This window comes from Colias croceus, chromosome 2, assembly GCF_905220415.1.
Source record: "Colias croceus chromosome 2, ilColCroc2.1".
In the NCBI taxonomy this organism is placed as follows: Eukaryota; Metazoa; Arthropoda; class Insecta; order Lepidoptera; family Pieridae; genus Colias; species Colias croceus.
In genome coordinates, this window is record NC_059538.1 from 7,437,624 (window position 1) to 7,460,069 (window position 22,446).

Consider the following 22,446-nt stretch of genomic DNA (forward strand, 5'->3'; position numbering starts at 1 on the left):
AGATGTCTACAAATTATATTAAACAATTAACATTTCAGTAAGGTTATTTGTTATAAACTAAGATTTGAAACAGTAACATCATTTGACGATAAAACACATCGCTCATCTGCAATGACTAATGAGCATTCAACATGATTAGTTAGGTACCATGTGTTGTCAGTTTTTAGTTTGTTATAGAGTAGAATCGGAATTGGAAAACGAGCTTTCCTTTGGTAATAGGTACATGTAATGCATTTTACAAGTAAAAAACCACACATACTTTTAGTTAACTTTAGTTTAGGTAGGTACCTACAGCACTACAGGTAGGTACATACCTATGACCTAGGTATGTAGTATGTACCTACCTATATTGTACGTGTGTCAGAAACGTATTGTTAACCAATTTGATTTTAGCTAGCCAGATTAAAATCCTAGTTAGTTACTTACTTACACGAAAAAAAACCATAATCACTTGGCACTTATTCGACATACCTACTAAATATTATATTTACAACTTATTGTGTTACCTCAGTCAGAATAGAAATATGTATAACTAGGAACCTTAATCTCATTTTTATAGAATATAATTCCTGATAAAATTTTAATAGAATATAGGTATTATTATTATTTACAGCTGCGTTTGCAAACGCATCTCCAGAAAATCGCAACTTCCTCATAAACCAGTTGATTCGCCAAATAATCAACGTCCTCCGTCGCTTCATCAGAGATGGATCGGCCCTCCTCGGCCTTCCTCCCCTGGACCCTCTCGTTGTAGACAATCTTCACTTAGATGTGCCAGCTGGCCTTATAAAGTAAGCATTAAATGTACTTATGAATGATAACTATCCACTTTTACTAAATAAACCTATTTAATATCGTGAATATGTCAGTGGAAAGGAAGACAATATAATATAGTTTTGGTTTAGTTTTAGTAATTATTGGCCTTGGATAAATTGAAGATTTGAAATATTTATCGTTAATGTAAAAACCTAAAAAATAATATCAATGTTCGGTGTTTAGTAACATATTAAACCTAGTAACTACTAACTACCTACTGCAGTATCTTATTATAACATATTATTTAATGTATCGTCTAATTAATATATTATTGTTGTTGTTTATTCGCAGCTTAGACCTGCAATTAGCCGATGTATTAGTGACTGGTCTTGGAGGCTTCATTGTTCACAAGTCTGATCTCAAACTATCAGACCTTTCTTTCGATATTGATATCTCAGTTCCCCGTCTAACTATTTCCGCTGGTAAGCTATTTTACAAATAAAATAATCTTTTCTAGTATTAAAAAAAGTCAAGTGATAACCCTATAAGGCCGTCCGCCTAACACAATTCACAGTCTACGTATTTTTTTTTCTATGAAGCTAACAAAGGGTTGAATATTGTAATACTTTTAATACACTTGGAACAATAATATCCACATTGAATAAATTAACTTACAGGACACTATGATCTCACCGGTGATCTTCTAACAGCTATTCCTTTATATGGAGACGGAAAAGCTGAGTAAGTTATTGCTTTTATTTTTACTTTAGTCTTTTTGGTGCTTTATGCTTCTTTTATTTAATTTGATACTATTTTTAGGTTCATCGTTGAAGGATTCAGATTCCAAGCTAAGCTGTTTTTGAAACAGTCAACAGACAACGACCAAGCTACCGTTATTGACAGAATTGAAAACTTATCTTTCCAACTGCCACATTTCGAGGTACGTACTTGCTGTATCAATATTGAGAAAAAAACCCCGCGTATGAAATGAAATCAATATGGCGACAAACTTTTATTATCAAACTTTATCTAAGCTTTTATGGTAGGTATTGTCTGATAAAGAGCATCAATTCTAGGCAAAATGCTTAAAAAAATTAAAATCTTCTAAAGGTCCTACAAAAAGATGTAACATTACCTTATACTATTTGTACTTCGCTACACCTTTTACATAATATATTTCCAGTCCAAACTGACCGGAGTCATCGGAGGTGGAGACATAGACGGCATCGTCAATTCCGTCGTCGAAGAAGTGATCATCGACTACGTGGACCGCTTCCAGGGTGCCATCTCGAAGCTCGCCAGCAACATCGTACTTTCCGTTCTCAATCCGGTCCTAAACCAACTCAACTCTTGGCCATGGATCGCCGCCATTTTACCAAGACCTTAATTTGAACATTTTGCTGTTAAATATACCTAAATTGATTATTTATTGCTTTGTTATTTTATGTTAGGGCCGATTTTTCAATCCCTGGTTAAAACTTACCCGTCCAATAAAGTAACTATTTACCCCCGCCACACTATGCTCATCGTCCTGCTCCTCGTCCTGCTCATCGCGCTGCCGTTATTCGCCTCGATATTGCCGTCTGGCCACACATTGCTGTACTCGCGCGACGCTCTTTAGTTCGCACTTGTATTGCCGGCCCTTTGACTCGCGCGCAAAAGCCCACAAAATAGGGAGCAGTGAGCAGGACGATGAGCACGACGAGTGGCATGACGAGTAACGTGGCCACACTACGTCCCTGCCTACTTTCCTCCTCACTTCCCATACCACTCGTCGAGTCGTGTGGCTGGGGTATTACACGATAATATTAAAATGTCACTTGTAAACTGTCCATTGCATGCAATAAGAATACATTTTGAAATGGTAGTTTAATACGTTACTCGACGAATAAGTTTTAACCAAGGATTGAAAAATCAGCCCTTAGTTGATTAAAGGTAAACAATTGAACCTTTTTCGATTTATATTACAATATACAATTTGAAAATAAAAAAGCATAACGCATCCGTGTTTAGATTTTTTTAACAACTTTACGAAATACCATAAAAATGAGTGAAACACAGTACAAGCTTAACACCGATTTAATAAACCTTTAATAAACATTTGCATTAAACACTTTACAATGAACTTTTATCACTTCACCAAACTTCCCGGCACATCCCAGATACATCCAATTGGGATCCTGGTGGACAATCATTGGTGTAAACCGGCGAGTCATCGAAATCGATATTCTTTATGATAACATCATACTCCTGTACAACTTCTGGATATTGGTAGAATTCTCCTCGAATAAGTGCAGATAGTGCAGGACTGCATAATACGATCAATGTTATTGCAGCTAATAATATTCTTGACCACATTTTGGTGGGACTCACAACAGTATGGAGGGGTCGAGAGATCCTCGGTGACTGCTCATATGTTTGGAAGCAGACATCGCCACATCATTATCGAGGTTAAGCATATACATCCGTTCAGCCCACGCGTATGTGTTTATTCGCGTTAACATATCCAGATATCAGTCCTTTATTTCAATTGTTCATTGTCAAATAAAATGTAACGTATGATTTCAACGTAATTTTATTTTTGAACACTGACTTCATAAAGCATTCAAGTAACATTGTTGCCCGACGGAACAATGTCTAACTTGTTATAAATTTATTATCTACTGGATTTTTTCATAAGTTCTTATCCACACAGCATAGCTGCATAGAATATTTCTCGTGGAAACGCCCGTATTCCTATGCCTCAGCCCCCGGAATCACAGACACAATAGAAAATCTATTGTGTCTATTCCCGATCGGGCCGCTCGGTGGTCAATTGGTTAAATTCATGCCACAATGTGCAAACAAAAAAATTGAAATTCTATCAAATTCTAGGTTCTTTTGCATTAGTTTTCGTATATTTTCCTAGGGTTTCGAAGTAATTTAAAGTAAAAAAAAAAAGTTTCAATTGAGTTACCTAGGTAAAGTTTATTACCAAGTCAATAAAGACTAAACTACTATAGCATTACAAAAAGAAGGAATAGAACACTTACAGCTATGGTCAATACAATGCAACATCAAAATGTATAGTTGAAAATGTAGTAAAGTTGAACTAGAGCACATTGGAGTAAGAATAATAGTCAGTTTAAAAGCAGAAATTCTTAAAAGTTTTTGTAGATCAATATTATTGAATATCATACAAATTATACTTGTAATTTTTAAATATTTCAATCTTCATAATTATTTTTGTGAAATTATATGTCATTTACTCCAACATTCTCCAATAAAATATTATAAAAGATGCAACAGTTTTAGAAAAAATATCTTTATCACAGTTTTGGCAGTTGTTGCCTTTATAATAATATAATAAAAGCAGAAGTTACTTTTATAAACTATTTTTTAACAATTATGTTTCTTCGACACATTTATAGTTAACTACATATCTAACACTATATTTTAAATACCCAACATTAATAAATCTTTCTAATAAGATTAACATAATATATTTTCGAATTTAAAATAATAATTAACAGTTACTAATATAAAAATCCCAGAAATTATTATTAAGTAGGTAGTTATTTTTTGCTTACCTTTAATAGGTATGATGTTTGCAATTAATGATAGTACATATATGTTTAATTTGTCACATATTAAAAATGCTATATTGCATTTATTTCCCAATGCCTATTATGTACCTACATCTTACATACACAGAGACTGGTTAAATTTAATTTATACTAAATAAATATTAGCCGCCATTCAATTACTCTTCAGATTATTAATTTCCAAAATTTCAAAATTTCACTTTTAAAACAACTCTATACTAATGTCCAAATTTTCTACAGATTTTTTTTTCACGCATCTGCTTAATCAATTAGCAATTTTATTTTTATAATTAGAATAAGTACAATAGAAACTGTCCATAATTCAAAATTAATGTAAGGAGGTATGTTATACTTGACTACTTTTCTACTTTTTTTGCCTCACATTTAATAAATAAATATTCACATATATTAAATGTAAATCTTTCAGAGAATTGAGTTAAAACTCATAGTTTTATCTTATTTTACATTTCACAATACGAAACAGGAAAAGATAAAAATAAATCCGAAATAATGAATATGGTTATATGAAAATAATATTTAGTTAGGTATTTGCCTTTCCCTGGGTTTGGGGGGTTGTTGGCGCTCTCTCGGTTGTGGTGGCGGCTGCCTCTCCCTTGGTTGCGGTGGCTGTTGGGCGTTCACTTTCCGCGGTTGAGGAGGTGACTGGCGCGGCCGGGGCTCCGGTGGCGGGTGACGCTCACGAGGCGCTGGCGGTTGCTGGACGTTTGAACTCATGCTGGAAAAGAACAAAAAAAATTTAGAAAAATCTTTAGTTCTATAGTATGTTATTCTAATATGTATAAATAAAAAATTGCGAGATTGCAATAAGAAAGAAAACCTAAACAATATAAACTTCTAGTTATACATAATTATATTAAAAAGTAATTATTTTTAAATAGATTCCTGTACTTGTGAGCATAATATGAAGAAAAATATTGCAGTGTAGATTGTAACGTATAAAATATTAAATGTTGCTGCAAAGTATTTTAAAGATAGGTACATGTTTGTTTACATAAAATCGAGGCTTTTCCGCTTTTATTGATTTGTAGTTATCTCAACGTTAATTATGGGCGTGTATTTACATATTAACTAGGAAAATTACCTTTTATTTAAAAAATATGCACATCAATTTGAATATTAGCTTTAGTTTTATATAAATGGTTTTAATTATTGAAATCAGTAGTGTTGATTGTTTTCTTTTTCAATTAAACTTTGTGATCGTTTGACAGCCGACAGGTTTAAGTTTGACAATTGACTCATGAGAGTTTATTGTATAATAAAATTAAACATTTTAAATTTCGGTCGTATCAGATTGTCATACGACTTAATTTCCGAAATCAAAGCGTAAATAATGAGTCATGTTCATGTAAACGTCAAGTTAAAACCACAAAGCTTACCACAGAGCAAGTAATATGTTGAACCACAGAGGTTGAAACTTGAAACTGCCATATTCAACGGAGAGTGTTCAGTGGTTCAACGGCAATGACTTTACTGTGTCTCTAAATTCAATGAATGATTTGAATGAATGAAGTTATTTTATTACAAAAAGGGTTTTTGCACAGGGTTTTTGCATGGACTAGTGGCGTCACGTCGCGATGATATTTCGCGGCCAGTAATTAAACCTGGATATTTTAAAGAGCAATATAATTTGTGAGCAAAAGTTATTATTGACATAATATCTAAACCATGTCGGATACTCATTATCTAATTATTATTGCTTCGAGCTTTGAAAGACATTTGAATGAACGACTTCTTAATTATTATTGTTGCTAGTTGAATAAACTACTAATAATATTGAGGTTTCGTTTATAAGGTCGTCTGGTCGAGGTTTACAAGGAAAGTTAAAGGGAAGATATGTCATTAAAAATATATATTTTTTTATTAGATATTTTTCCTATTTTTTCGGAATTTCTCGATTCGGTCCCCGCGCTCAAGGCCCGCGATAGAAGCTATGCAATAGCTTAATAAAAAGTTTTATTTATATGACTAAAATAGACACAATCGATTCATTGCCTTTTTTTAAATATACCCTTGAATATACTCGTACATTATTTTTATTGTGACCAAAATAATATGACAAGAAATAAGTGAACGAATGAAATTTATAATTTTACTAAACGGCAACACTGAGTCTGTAAAAAAGAACAAAAACTGCGAATGAAAAGTGTTTGTGGGAAAGAAATTATAGCCTTTTCATGTGATTTTCTGAATTTGTGATTGTGCAAAATTCATTGTAGACTGTGTTTGTTGTAATAAATATTTTTGGAGCAACGTTCCCAAAAAAACGTACCGCTTGGTAGTAATATGAGTAATGTTACCAACCAAAATGGAACAGGTCTAGAGCAGCAGGTCGGTACCTCATGTCCTTTGTATTGATTTTTCTTAAATTGAATGAAAATCTATAAAAAATGTATTATTTCATAATAACTGGTATGCGTTTTTATCAAATGAATAATTTGTATGGAAAGCAAAGTCCTCTATTCATCAGTAGAAATAGTTTTACGTGTCTTACTATAACCAACATGGCGTCTAAATTCTAAGGTATCTCGAGTATTGGGGTGGGTTACAGCCTCACTTGCCCATTAGCTACTTTGTTAGGTTAGGAATAGAAATAATGTCAATTTATTACGATCGTCTACGGTTTCCCGTGTATTGTTATAGGCATACAATATACAGTTAAACTGACGATTATTCCCGAGAATTGCAACTAGGCTAGGCTTCACAAGGGTAGAAAGTAAAAAATCAATTTGGCAAGAATAAAATAAATACATCATGTTCATTCATCATTAATTTCTTATGATCAGATGCTTATGAACAAATATATGGATAAGTTTTTGCCATATCCACTGCATGCATTTCCATCTAATAAATTTATGAATCACTGTTATTTCACATTTCTTTACGAGATTTGATTACAAAATGTTGTGTAAAAGGTCAGGTATTAACTTAATTAAATGTCTTCTATTATTAACAATTTTTAGCTATTAAATACTATTAAATACTAACTTGTATAGAAATTTTTTGTGAATGTAATAGTATTGAGAAGATTTTATATACATTTTAATTTACATTCACATTATCGATGTGTGCAATAGTAAAAAATTTATTCACATTAAATTCCAAAAATATTCACCTTGTTATCACATTACTTGTGATTAAAGAAACTTTAAAGTTTATTAGGTATAAATTGAATCAGATTCAGTGATTAATTGAGGAAATAGGAAAGAGATAAATCATTATCTCTTGTAGTTTGTAATTTACAGTTCTTTGACACACTTTTGCGTCTGGTCATTAAATATGATAAATGAATGAGTATCATTCAATTTTAAGTTTGTGTGAAATTTTGTTCACACAAATTCTGACTCACAAAATATTAGTCAGAAGTATCTTGAAGAACATACTCTTGTCCTTAATATTTTTATACCCCTTTTATATAATTAATTAGCGGTTGTGATTCACAACAAGGGGGCTTGTAACTTTACTGAAAAATGACCTTGTTCTGCAATAGCTATATTTAGAAAGTGTTAAATAAATGCATTTTCAAGATTTCTATACTTATTGACATTCCTAATTCAATGATAACTAATTCTTAGTTCTAGAACCTAATTTTTGATACATATTTGATTTTATTGTCTATAGACAGTTCTTTACACTGCTTATAAATAAATAATGAAGGAATAGATTTAAATTATATTTTATGGTTTGTTGTATATTATGTTTTACTTGGATAACTGGTTAAAAATTGCAAATGTAATAATACAACTCTCAATACCTCTGTCATGATTTTATGTTTTTTATCTTGTGTTTGGTTGCCTGGAAGAGATGGCTACTAAAGCCATAAGGCCGCCATTTGTGCATGTCTCTCTTCTGTATATGTATGTCTTTTCCTGTTTGTAATGGTGTACAATAAAGCGTTTTCATTCATTCATTCATTCATACAACAATATTGACTGACAGAGCCAGGGGGTAAACAGCTACTACCCTGTAATGAAATAAAATCTTTATTGACTTCATAAATGATATGCGTTTCTGTCATCATGGTTTCTGTGATAAGGTTATTAAATTAATAAAGTGTATTGTTTTTTTTAATGTAATGGTTGTATTAATTTAAAAAACTGTTGAAATTACTTTGAATGTCAAAATTTTTCCATCTGACCTAGGTAATTAGCATAATATGGTTTTTATTATTAGAAAGTGGAATGTGACTACATGAATTCTTTCTTTATTTGTCTCATGTTAGTTATTAAGTACTAAAGATGTGATTTTTTTTATACAGCTTGCTGGTCTGGACTTGCAGCCTCAGGCTACTAAAAGTGCTGGCCGCTACATCCCTCCGCATCTGCGTAGGCAATTGGAGGCTAAACCTGCTGAAGGTAAGTTTGTTTACTAAGGCCAATAAAACTATTATTACGGTGACTAATCAAAATGTTCAAAGTAGGTAGATGATAAAGAATTTGAGAAACAAAATTTACAATATGTCATCGTTTTTAGGAATTTAGTTATACAGGATGAAAGATAAAATAATTGTACATAGCTTTATCATTTGGTGGTATCACTAGGATTATAACAATGAAAAAATTGGACACATTCTTTTTATTACTGAACTGATCCAATATTTTTAATGAATTATTCAATGAGCAATGTTTTTGTAATTTTATTTTTTATAAAATATAGAATTGTATAAATATAAAAAAAAAGTTTTATGTTTGGTGGATGGTCTTTTTTTAAAACATACTTATTAAAAACATACAAGTAATGGTTAGCTAAAATCATATGTACCTTCATCTAACGAAAGAAAATCAAACCAATTGACTGAAGCATCAAGTGATATCAATACAAAGACTGTTTCACAGGCGAAGGGTCTAAGCGTCAAAGCTTAGACAGCAACGAGGGACGGGACACCCGTTCATCATACGGAGGCAACTCTAGAACGTACGACCGTGGTGGTCGGCGCGACGACCGCGACCGTGACCGCGACCGTGAAAACGATCGCGGCTACGATCAGCGATACCCGCGCAGTAACCGCGGTACGAAAACCATCAAACTTAAATTAACCTCGAAATAGTGCAGAAGTCTTAAGTAACAAATAGTTCAAATGTAAAAGTTAATTTTGACCTTATGAATAGTGATACCAAAATTTGTTTTTGCTTGTATTTTGATCGTAAACCGCCGAGATTTATTGTTGAATGACGTCATTTTAATATGTAGTTAACAAAATTTCCAGACATCATTTTACATTACAAGCATTGGCGAACCATTGCGAATTGACCGTTATAATATAGCGGAAATTGACGCTACTTTTTATAAGAATAATTATGACGCATATGTGTATTACGTATTTGTGTTACGTATCTTAAAGCTATTTTTGATGGTTTGTTTTTTTTATTGTACAAAAATTTTTGGATTTAGGTATTATTAGCTACAACATCAGTAGATATCTATGCAGTTTGGATCATATCTATTGATATCAGTTTATTGAACATACTGTATTTGTCTTTGCTTATGCGAGAGCCTCACTGACATAAATTACCAGAATGACAATTCTAAATAGAAGGTGTGTGTCGCAGGTCGTGAAGCAGGAAGTCAGAATGGCGATTCAGATCGCTGGGAGTCAGAGCGCTGGTCGGACCGCGGGCGCGGCGGCGGCGCGGGCGGAGCGCGCGAGTCGCGCGACATTCGCGAGACGCGCGACGTGCGCGAGCCGCGCGGCGAGTCGCGCGACATCCGCCGCGACGAGGACTACACCGAGCCGCCGCAGCCGCGGAACGACCGGTGGAAGGAGCCGGAGCCCCGCGCGGAGGAGCGATCCAACTCCCGCTGGCCGTCGGACGACGTGCGCCGCACCTCGTCGCGCAGGGACGAGGTAATGTTGCTCCTCCATACAATACATTGATTTACCTGTGGTTTAACAGGTTGTTTTTTCAATTTGTCATGGAAGGGAAAATAGAAAATAATATGGGTAGCGTGGTTTTGGAAGTTGTTATAACATGTGGAGATTTTGGACTACCTTAAGTTGGAAATCAACATGTGCTTACATATTTGCAGATTATTCTTCTAAACTTTACATGAATTTGAAAGTTTGTCAATTAAAATTTTTAGTGCCAGCTATATAATATTGTAAAAGGGACAGTAGATAGTATGATAGGTCATTAATAACATACATTTAAAGAACTTAGATGTATTATGTAACAAAGATTAGTTCCATAATATCTGTATGTTTATACTTACTGTAATGCAGTTAATGATTAGAGTATCTAATTACAGATTTCAATATCAACCTTCATTATAGGTAATGATATAATATATAAAATTTCATTATATTCTAGTTGTATGTTTTAGGCTGCATCTAATGAGTTTTGGGTCTTAAGTTAAATAACTTTTAAATAGATACTTAATAATAATAATGGTCAACAGAATGATTGGACAGTCCCGCTACCTCGCGACGAGCGGCAGGAGTTGGAGCTCTTTGGCACTGGCAACACAGGAATCAATTTCTCCAAATACGAGGATATACCGGTTGAGGCCAGCGGCGAGAACGTACCGGACTTCATTACAAGCGTAAGTTTATCCTATTTATTTATTCTTAAAAATGAATGTATGCAATAAGATTTCGTAAGGAACATTATGAGAATATACGATTTGAAAATGCATAATTTTTGTCTAAAAAAAATATCTGATAAAATTAGTAGGGTTTAAATCTTTATATTTAAAAATTTATTTAAATCCCCATTTAAATCTAGTTGATCCTAGCAGGGCTCAAGTGATTTTGGATTATAATTAACTCTTACATTTTCTATTGCAGTTTGAGGATGTTAACCTGACAGAAATAATGCGGGCGAACATCGCCAGCGCGCGCTATGACAAGCCGACGCCGGTGCAGAAGTACGCGATCCCGATAGTGCTCGGCCGCCGCGACGTGATGGCGTGCGCGCAGACCGGCTCCGGCAAGACGGCCGCCTTCCTCGTGCCCATACTCAACCAGATGTATGAGGCTGGGCCCAAAAACGTGGGGTGAGGCTTTTGATTGTATTATTTTTTGGCGATACATATACAATCATCATATCTATGGTAATTGTTTTGTAATGATTGATATGGTGAGGTGAATTGAATGGTATGGGTAGGCAAATACATTTATAACTTATCTAAGTTACTTTATTATTAATTCGACATAAAAGTGGAAATAGTTTTGTATGATATTATACAAAATAAATTGAAAAAAAAAATACCTAAATTTCTTTGCTAAATAGCTAAAATATATATCGTTTATCCCAGGACATTCCAGCGACGCAAGCAATACCCGCTGGGGCTCGTGTTGGCGCCAACGCGCGAGCTCGCCACACAGATTTATGATGAAGCCAGAAAATTCGCCTACCGCTCGCGTGTCCGACCCTGTGTAGTGTAAGCATATACTTTGTTACTATTTATAATCTGCCATGACTTCAAAAATACTAAAGAAAAAATAATTTTTCATTATCTTGAGTTTTCAATTGATTTCCTTCTCTTTGCTGTTGTGCTGGAGTAACTTTTTGTGTTATTATCCCTATAATCCTATCTTTCAATACTAATTGAAATTGACTTGCACAGATACGGCGGCTCCCCGATCCACGAGCAGTTCCGCGAGCTGGAGCGCGGCTGCCACCTACTGGTGGCGACGCCCGGGCGGCTGGTGGACATGCTGGCGCGCGGCCGCGTGGCGCTCGACCACTGCCGCCATCTCGTGCTCGACGAGGCGGACCGCATGCTGGACATGGGCTTCGAGCCGCAGATCCGCAAGATCGTCGAGTGCCACACTATGCCCAAGACCGGCGAGCGGCAGACGCTCATGTTCTCCGCCACCTTCCCCAAGCAGATTCAAGTGCTCGCACAGGACTTCTTATACAATTACGTGTTCCTCGCTGTCGGACGGGTTGGCTCCACGTCTGAGAATATTACGCAGAAGGTGAGCTTTTATCATTTTTAACCGACTTCAAAAAAAGGAGGAGGTTATCAATTCGGCCGCTATATATTTTTTTTTTTTTTTTTTTATGTATGTACACCGATTACTCCGAGGTTTCTGAACCGATTTACGTGATTCTTTTTTTGTTCGATGCGGGATGGTGTCGAATTGGTCCCATAAAAATTTTATTCGGCTAGGCCTAGTAGTTTTTATTTTATGAGCATTTTTGTCTGTACTCGATGACTTAATTTCAATGTAGCAAGTAACTTTGATTCACTTCCCGGTAACCGATTGAGCTGAAATTTTGTATACGAATGTAAATTGGATAGCGATGAAACATTATCATGACATGGAGCTGATCTGATGATGGAATCGGAAGGTGGCCATAGGAACTCAGTAATATATTGACTCAACTTTATCGAGTTTGGGCTCGTTTGATTCGTGTTGAAAAATACACTAAAAAGTATTAAGTAAATAAAAATAACTGCGTTAAAAACAACCGACTTCAAAAACGGAAAAGTAAGTACATCAAACCTTTTTAGTAAATAGCACATAAAAATAATATGTAGTAATTAATAATATCAAATCTTTTTTATTTCTTACTTTTCCGTTTTTGAAGTCGGTTGTTTTTAACGCAGTTATTTTTATTTAATTACAAGTCACACAACATACAAATATGTAATATTTTTAAATTATCCAATACAACTAATAAATATTACTTTTGTTTATAGGTTGTATGGGTAGAGGAACAGGACAAGCGATCATTTTTGTTGGATTTATTGAATGCCTCCAATTTGTTGCAACGTTCGCGCACCGAGGAAGATCAACTCACTCTGGTCTTCGTCGAGACAAAGAAAGGTATAGTAAATTTTGTACTTATGAACTTACAACCTACATTTTATGAGAAAAATAATACAGAATTAATAAATCTTTATCAAAACTGTTAAAAAATGCGTATATGTATCATTTATTTTAAATGCGTAATTTAAACACATCAACCATTATTATTATGTCTTAAAGCCTTAGGTTGTCTAGCGTCATGATACTATATACGCGAAGCACCGACCTGTCACAAAACTAAACCAAGCTAATTGTACCCAGGTGCGGACCAGCTGGAGGAGTTCCTGGACCGCGACGGGTACCCGGTGACATCTATCCACGGGGACCGGTCGCAGCGTGAGCGAGAGGAGGCCCTGCGCCGCTTCAGATCTGGCCAGACGCCGATATTGGTGGCCACTGCTGTCGCCGCTAGAGGTCGCTTCTTGTTCCACACACACTACAGAATATATACATATAAAAAAAACAATAGTTAAATAAACAGCACAGCTAATCATATCACTAACGTAGCAATAGTAGCAGTAATTTCATGCAGACAAATGAAAATATTAAAACGGATAACCTTACACATGTTTAGAAACAAAGTTAATTGTATCGTCAATACATACACATTGAATTTATTAGCTGTGAGATTGGATACACTAAAACAAATTATATTCATAAAGAGTTTGAAAGACTTTGAAGTTCCCATACTTTATAAACAGTTTACAATAGTAATTTTTGCATGAGATCCTTTCTGAGTAATGTTTTAATATATTATATTAGGATAATTAACAAAAATAACTATGCAAATAAGTTTATATTTCAGTGTGAGAGTTTCAATACACACACAGGGAGATGCACTCGGTAAGGGATCTAGTGCAGGTAACTTTAGGAATTGGCATAATAATTGGCAGATTAAATGTATTCTGAAATAATTATTCGAATTAATTTCGCTTATTAAATTTAATTATAAATACAATAAAAATAAAAAATAAACATGTACAATTAATTTATTTATTTATTTTATTTATTTATTAATACTTTATTGCTCTTAGAATCATTACAAAAAGACTTAATCTAAGGATACATTACAACAATTGGCGGTCTTATCGCTATGCAGCGATTTCTTCCAGACAACCGGACGTACGAGGAGAAATTAAATTAGAGGAAAGGTGAAGGGTAGAGCATAAATATATATTTATAAAAGAAATAAATAAAGACTAAATAAATTACCTGCGTAAAGATATATCCATATAATATATAATAGATACAATATAATATATTCACAATCAAATAAGAATATGTTACGTAATAATAGTATAATATTCGAATACATATAATATAAATAATTTATATTAAGTACAGCGAGAGAAATGATAATCACGCACCAATGCTTTAAAACTCGATAAGGATTGTGCATTCTTTATATGAAGAGGCAAAGCATTCCACAATTTGATTGCCTGCACGGTAAATGAAGTGTCATAGAAGTTGGTGTTGTGTTCTGGCATTATTAATCGGAGCATTTCAGTCGACCGAACAGGTTCAGCATTAATATAACCTGACATCACACAATCTTATTTTTTTTCCCATGGAATAAATTTAGGAATGGTTCATTAAATTCGTTGATATACATCAAGTACAGTGTACACACACAACTTTTTTTTTGTTAACTACACTAGTTTTGGGTATATAAGTATTAAAGTACAGACAAATGGACACATATTTTTTGTAATGTGACTATCCACAAAACGAGTTCCAACAGCCAACTTTACGCTTCCCTTCTCCAGGTCTGGACATTCCGCACGTGCGGCACGTGATCAACTTCGACCTGCCGTCCGACGTGGAGGAGTATGTGCATCGCATCGGGCGTACCGGCCGTATGGGCAACCTCGGTGTAGCCACGTCGTTCTTCAACGACTCCAACCGCGGCCTGGCGCGGGACCTGGTCGAGCTGCTGGTGGAGGCTAAGCAGGATGTGCCAAAGTGAGTAATGATGTAGTACAGTAAAATGTAGTAAGGTCGCATAGTTTGACTTTAATATCTCTTTTTTTCTATAGCAAATTTATAAACCTTCAATGTTGCAAAATTTTTGAGTAAAATGTGTTATTGATCAATCTGAACAACATAATGTTATAAATGAAGCAGCATTTATTTATTAAATCAATAAGATAAAATGAACATTCTAATTATTTTTCTCTAAACAAGAATTGGAATTAACAGAAAAGTAGCCGTGGTATACATAAATATAAGCCAGTTTTCTGATAAAGTCCGTGATAGCCTGTTTGACATGTTTCGATAATGTTAATGTAAATTTTTCATTGTTTGTCCGTAACTGGACAGATAAGTTAACATAATATTAGGTGGTTGTGAAACCGCCCTTTATCGAATAATTTTGTTCAGTATTATATTGTGCGTGCTTTGCAGTATTGCCTATATAATAAAGTTAAATACTAAATCGTGTGTGTTGCAGTTGGTTGACGAGCACGGCAGCTGACGGTCGCGCTGGCGGCGGCGGGCGGCGCGCGGGCAGCCGCTCGGGCGGCGGCACTCGCTTCGGCGGCAGCGGCTTCGGGGCGCGCGACTTCCGTACGCAGTCGCGCACGCAGCCGCGCTCCGCCGGACCGTCCGCTATGGGCAATGGTACTGCACAATATATGTGGTGGTTGCACCCGTGTAAAGGCCTATTCAAACCGGAGTTGTACACAACCCACGGCAGTAGAAGATAACTCTCCCGTTTGAATGGGCCTTAAATGGAGTGGCTACCTCCGCCACACTTGTATGCATTTAATAGATGGGACTGGGATTGGCAAATTATGTTGTTGTAACACGGTTCAATGGAAAAGTTTGTAAGAAAAAAATTCGTGATTTCGATATGCGACCCACTTCGAACTTAATAATATAAAAATACCTTCAAAGCCATAATTTTGAGTGTAATTTTTTTATAAATATTTTTGTGACCATTCTCTTTGTTACAACGAATCACAACATGTAATGCAAAAATAGCTAATTAATATTTTTGCAAATTTCGGATAAATGACCAACGTTGAACATTTAATTCCATTTTTATACATGGAATTCATACATACTATGACTCATCAAACTAGTTAATAAGATATTTTGAGTTTTAGTGATTTGGGCGATTGCCAATCCTATTTGTGTTTCATATTAAAACATACAGAATGATAAAATTCCTCGCATCTCAATTTGCTCAAAACGACCGTGTTGTGTTATATGTTGCCACACTTGGAAATTTTAATTTTGAATTTATTAAAGGTTAAATTTATTTGAATTGTCGTCTTTAGATAGATTCCATACTTAAAATTGACTCAAACGATCCATGTTATAAAATTACAGATTGTAATTTTACCAGATTTTGGTCGGTTCGACAAAATTTTCCGAAAAATTTAAATTTAATTTCTTTTCAAAATAATGGTATATTTTCTTTGAGTGGAATTCCACAGAATACTATCCTTACACGTGACATTAATACAAAATTCACTCTGTATATTATGTTAACAATGTGATGATTTTTCTAACCCGCAACATAGTGCATAACGTAGGACTGTAAAAAGTCAAACGCTATTCACGTGTTTTGCCTATAACAGTCGGTTACACAGGTTTCGGCTACGGCGGCGGTTCGTACGGCGGCAACTACGGCGGTTCGTACGGCGGCGGTGGCGGCGGTGGCGGTGGCGGTGGCACCGACTGGTGGGAGAACTGCAATGAACCCTAGGGTGTTACTGCACCTGTGACGTCACTACCATCAAATGACGTCACTACCATCAAACGACGTCACTACCATCAAACGACGTCGCAACCATCAAACGACGTCGCTACCATCAAACGACGTCGCAACCATCAAATGACGTCACTACCATCAACCGACGTTTAACATCAGTCGACGCCAATACCATTATTCGACGTCCCTACCATCAGTCGACGTCCTACCACCACTCGACGTCCCTTTCACTACCTGACTAACATACATGGATAACTTCTTAATTAGATGATTTAATCAAACCGGTTTTGCCGCATTGTGTTAAATTTATTTATTAATTGTATCTTCAATTATGTTGTATCTGTGTTAAAACGTGAGGAGTGTAATAATAGTTTAATTAAAAATGGTAATGTACACTGAAATATAGTGAGTTTAAATTTTATTAAAAAGTATTGTAAACATTATAATTTTGCTATAGAGTTATTATGGAGTCGATTTTGCCCCAGTATTGGGAGATTGTGTCTAGTAGACTGTAATTACTTTTGTGAAACGAATTAAAAAGCGAAATATATCTTAAATTAATTGAATCTTTAGTTATGTTTAGTTTTATCCTGCCCCAATGTAGTTAATTTTGTACAAAGTTCTCCATGTATGTATCAACATTTTATAGTTAACCATCTCTGTATGTGATCGTCACAATATGAATTTTTCCCTATAGATAGACGGTGTAACTAGCACGACACTCAGACGGCAAAGCAAAATATCCCAGTTCACAAATAGCTCATACAAACGACAAGTTTCAAAATCTTTCAATCCGACTGGGCGTCGTGCACTTTCGTGTACCGTAAAATTAAGTAAATAAATCATTATTGTAATATTATTCGATTATTTTCCGCGCGTCGGATTAAATTACCCGTGAACTATTTAAGTATAGTTTTAAATGTAATTGTGATTCAGAGCGGTGCGTACGTGTGCGTGCGTCGCGATCGTTGAATCTCATGCGCGCCGAACGATCGCGGACAATGTTTTAACAATATTTTTAAAATATTTTAGATAGATGTCGTATCGGGCATTTCCCGCGATGCCCGTGGAAGCGAATCGCGATCAACTGATTGCGCGACAAATGGAAAAGCTACGTTTAGATTCCATCGCACCAGTGCTGGTCGCGATCCGCAATTTATTCTTTCAGTAACAATTATGTGGAAGTAGTCGATTAATATAGATTTTTTGATGTTCCATCTGTATCGTGGATTCGTCTGGATTGTATTGATGCTATATTGTATTTCTATTTGTCTTTTCCGACCTGTCTCCTTCACGATTTTCGACAATTTTAAGCATTTACGCACCTAAGTCGATGTAGCTATTCGATGCAGTAGATGATAGTTGGAGTACCGATACAGTATCATAGTAAATGTTATCTAAATTTTGTCTGTAGAGATTCCATATTGTAACATCTGTCACCAATGTGGTCTGTAATTTGAATGTGAATTTACAAATAAAAAATAAAACTGCATATTAGTTGTTTTTATTTTTCTTTCCTTTTCCCTTTATATAGTTTAACTGTTTGAATGTATTGACAATTTCTGTAGTTTACCAATAGGCTAGATTTATAGGGCATAATTCTACATTTTAAATACCAAAGTATAATGCAACAAAATGTTAAGGTAAATAAGCTAACAACTCTCTACAATAATTTTTGATAGCTTCGGAGTATTTTTTTTTTTTTTTTTACTTTATTCGGTCCGCTAACTGGACGTTCCAACATTTTGTGAAAATACAATCATAATCTTATCTTTGTGACATTTAGTTGGACGGCCTTCTAGGAGCGAACACAACATGCAAACAATTATAAACCTACACTTGTAACAATAATTAAAACTAAAATTTAAAACATATAACTAGTTAATTACATATTTGTTAAAAAAAAAATTTTTTTGATAGTACTGACCGATGCATTAAACAGGTCGAGATCATGGCATACAGTATTATAAGTAGAACACATACGGTTGATAGGTAAATTTTGGCCGTATTTAGTGCGACATAGAATTAAGTTAAAGGTCTTACGAGTGTGAATACCAATTCTTGGCGTGTTTAAATTGAGGAGACTAAGCAGATCAGGACTGTCCACCAAACCATGAAGAATTTTGTATAAGAAGACCATGTCCGCTGACTTTCGCCTTATAACTAGGGCAGTCATATTATAGTGTTCTAGTCTAGAATTATAGGTGGTTAAGCGTCGGCAAAGGTTATTAGTATACGTAAGATGGTACAAGAATTTTTTTTGAAGTTTTTCAATTCTATTGACATGGACTGCGTAAGATGGGCACCAGATCTGACTACAATATTCAAGCAGACTGCGGACGTAACAATTGAAGAGTATGACGGGAATTTCAGGATCCTTGAAGGCTTTAGTTTGTCGGATCACAAATCCCGCAAGTCTTGCCCCTTTACGGGTTATATGATCAATATGCTCTCTGAAATCCAATTTTCTATCAACTATAACACCCAAGTCTCGCAAACTCGAGACCTCCTTTACTTGTGTGTTGTTTATTTTATAAGAAACACTATTTAATTTTGAGCTTCTAGTGAACTTGATGTGGTAACACTTGGAGGCATTGAGAATCATTTTATTTGATTCGCACCATTTAGTAACATTATCAATATCGCTCTGCAAAGCAATAACATCCTTGCTATCACGAATGGTTCTGTAGATCTTTAAATCGTCTGCATAAAGTTTGTACTCTGAGTTTATTACAGAGCAGAGGTCATCAATGAATACAATAAAGAAAAGAGGTCCGAGGTGCGATCCCTGCGGTACGCCAGAGGGAACTAAAATAGGCTGCGAAGTATAGCCTCGAATGGCAATAAGTTGGGAGCGATTTCGCAGGTAGGACTCACACCACCTGAGGAGGGAACCACATATGCCAGCCCGGCCAAGTTTATCTATGAGGATGTCATGGTTGACAACGTCAAACGCTTTAGAGAAATCGGTGTAAATCGCATGTGTTTCCAATTTACTTTCAAGAGCTCTGTAAATGTGACTGACGTATGCCATAAGGTTCGAAGTAGTAGACCTCCCTGGTAGAAACCCGTGTTGATGACAGCTAATTTGGGACCTGAAGTGGGAATATAATATTTTTTGGATCATTGATTCGAAAACTTTGCCAAAGGATGAGAGAATAGAAATCGGTCTATAGTTAGTCACATCACTGTGGTCGCCATGCTTGTGAATCGGTTTGACGTAAGCAGTTTTCCATTTACTTGGAAAAACACCTGAATCTAATGATTTGTTAAAAATAATATGCAGCGGAGTGACCAACTGGGAGGCACAATTTTTTATGAATATAGGTGGTATAGCGTCGGGTCCAGGACCCTTACCAGCGTCGATATTCTTCAAGAACTTTAAAATCTCAGATTTGGCAAGGGTACAGGAGCCGAGGGATTCAACATGACTAGCAGAACTGACACGTACTGAAGAGTTATTGGCATTATTGTTGTAAATAGTTTGGAAGTATTTCGCAAATAAATCACAAACCTGCTGCCCGCCCCTAGCCACTTGACTATTGTGATACATCTCATCCGGAAATTCATTGCTATTGGATCTCAAAGATTTTATATAGGTCCAGAAATATTTAGGGTTCTTTTTAATGTGAGATTTAGCATTTGCTTTGAATTGAGATAAGCAATGAGAAAGCATGTCGTCACATCGCTGGCGCAACATTTTGAATGTGATGTGATCTCTAGGATTTCCATACGCCTTGAATCGCTTATGAAATTTGGCCTTTTCTTTTAACGCTTTTATTAGGGCAGGGCTAAACCATGAAGGGTAGTTATTTTTTCTTGGACTAGATAATGGAGTATATTTTTGTATAATGTTGTTTAGGACAGAGTAAAAATTATCAACAGAGTCATCAACCGAATAATTAGATTTAAGATGCGTAGCGAGTATGTGTATTGTTTGTTGATTGATTAAAATATTGATTTAGGTATTATTCTAAAATAATTTAAAACTATATCGATATAGCTACTCTATGTACAGAGTAAGTAGTAGGTACTAAAAAAATATTTGTAATATAAGCAATATAAGTAGGTATACAATAAACAATCTATGGTACATAAAGAACAAAAAATAATACAACGAAAGCGTTTCATGTACAGTTCACATCGTGACTTTATTGTACCTATTATAATATTATACAAAATATATAAAACATCTACTTTAACGATTACCATCAAGAAGATTTGGTAAGTAGGTGGACAAAACGCTAAAAGCTTTTCTAAGCTTGTCTTTAAAATATCATTATTATTAATTTATCTCATCGATTACATACGTAATGGCCAATGGCTTATTGAATACATCTTTTTGTGGCGCCTTTTTATTTGGAGATCGCGTCTGGAGCGGGCGGGACCCCGCCGTGAAGGCATCCACGGAATGTTCAAAAGGTGACTCGTGGATAAATTACGGACATTTCTTTCATTTTAACGATTCCCTATATTATTTAATTTATTTTTATTGTATGTTACACATTCGGCTTGTAACAATGTTTGTTTTTGGGCTTCATTAGCATAAAGCCCACGCTGAGGTAAAAAATTAAAGGCGCAGCCATTTTGATTCTTCGATAGTTTTAATCTTATGTAGGTAATTCCTAAAGGCTCACGTGTCTAATAAAAGAGATAGCGGGATGTCTCAATTCCACAATAATTTGTTAGTTTTTTATCGCATCACAATGGTGACACAATAAAACAATTAATTTATTATCGCTGGGAAAGATGATTCTGATCGGTTTATTGGTGGCGCTCGCCGCTGGACATTAATAGTTTTATGTAAGATGTAATTTTTATTAATTGTTTGTTAATATATCAGTTACTTTTAATTTATTTTTATGCGGGATCCGTCAATATACTTAGGTACCTAAGTACCTTATTCTAAAATAGATACTTACTTTAAATTTATAGGTAATAAACGACTGCCTTAATTCATTCAGGCTTAGGGGTCGTTCATAAAATACGTCACACTAAAATTTACTTTTTTTGACCACCCCCCCCCCCCCCGGTTGTCACGCTGTGTCACACTTTATGTGACCCCCCCTGGAAATATTTCGTCACAAAAACTAAGACCCCTCCCCCCTAAACATGATAAATTTTGATAAATAATACACCAATTTTGATATCAGAAAATCTTTTTTTTTTATTTTTATAATAAAATTTAAATATTAGCGCTCATGTTGAAAAAAAAATATATCAAGTTACAATTTATTGTAATAAATATATATACATTATGTTTAAATATCTGTATATTTACTAATACAAAATTGAAAAAAAAGTTGAGAGAACGAATACTCAGTAAAATTTTTTAATGGACGGCGAACGTCACGTCCCCTGTCCCCCCTTGTCACATCTTGTCACACACGCGAAAACCCCTCCCCCCCCCCCTTGTATGCGAACGTATTTTATGAACGGCCCCTTAGCATTCAGGTATTTTAATCAAAAATTTATTCATACAATTTTTTTGGCCTAAAATATGGGACTTCATAGAAAATTTGTTTTGAAATAGGTAACAGCAACAGTAATTTAAATCTCATATTATAGGTAGGTATATATGTATAGGTAAATTCATAAGATTAAAATAATTT

General features: G+C 35.0%; 2 protein-coding genes and 1 long non-coding RNA gene across 5 annotated transcripts in view; 2 read left to right on the forward strand and 1 right to left on the reverse strand.

The window, feature by feature from the left end:
• Window positions 1-22,446, forward strand: part of LOC123700154 (ATP-binding cassette sub-family C member 4-like) — a 219,903-nt gene that overhangs the window by 59,980 nt on the left and 137,477 nt on the right. The gene's annotated exons all lie outside the window — the stretch shown is intronic.
• LOC123700243 lies at window positions 3,704-5,680 on the reverse strand. Its single transcript, XR_006752604.1, has 2 exons — window positions 5,443-5,680; window positions 3,704-5,076 (listed from the first exon to the last, which is right to left on the reverse strand). It is a non-coding gene; the product is annotated as an uncharacterized LOC123700243 (long non-coding RNA).
• On the forward strand, window positions 6,469-18,326 carry LOC123700174 (putative ATP-dependent RNA helicase Pl10). 2 transcript variants are annotated; one of them, XM_045647315.1, is made up of 13 exons: window positions 6,469-6,689; window positions 8,617-8,713; window positions 9,194-9,367; window positions 9,908-10,203; window positions 10,755-10,898; window positions 11,143-11,351; window positions 11,613-11,738; window positions 11,925-12,279; window positions 13,008-13,134; window positions 13,378-13,530; window positions 14,883-15,078; window positions 15,566-15,735; window positions 16,713-18,326. In XM_045647315.1, exons 1-13 carry the CDS (start codon window positions 6,645-6,647, stop codon window positions 16,826-16,828), a joined length of 2,208 nt encoding a protein of 735 aa, XP_045503271.1. In that variant the 5' UTR covers window positions 6,469-6,644; the 3' UTR covers window positions 16,829-18,326. The 2 variants fall into 2 exon arrangements, with proteins under 2 accessions (XP_045503271.1, XP_045503279.1); XM_045647323.1 differs by lacking the exon at window positions 9,194-9,367.

Bases quoted from the DNA above. Each gene is read 5' to 3' on its own strand.
- LOC123700174 (XM_045647315.1), top strand. From the start codon at position 6,645: ATGAGTAATGTTACCAACCAAAATGGAACAGGTCTAGAGCAGCAG. The intron at 11,739-11,924 runs GTAAGCATATAC...TGACTTGCACAG, and splicing joins CGTGTCCGACCCTGTGTAGT to ATACGGCGGCTCCCCGATCC. The intron at 13,531-14,882 runs GTCGCTTCTTGT...TCCCTTCTCCAG, and splicing joins CACTGCTGTCGCCGCTAGAG to GTCTGGACATTCCGCACGTG.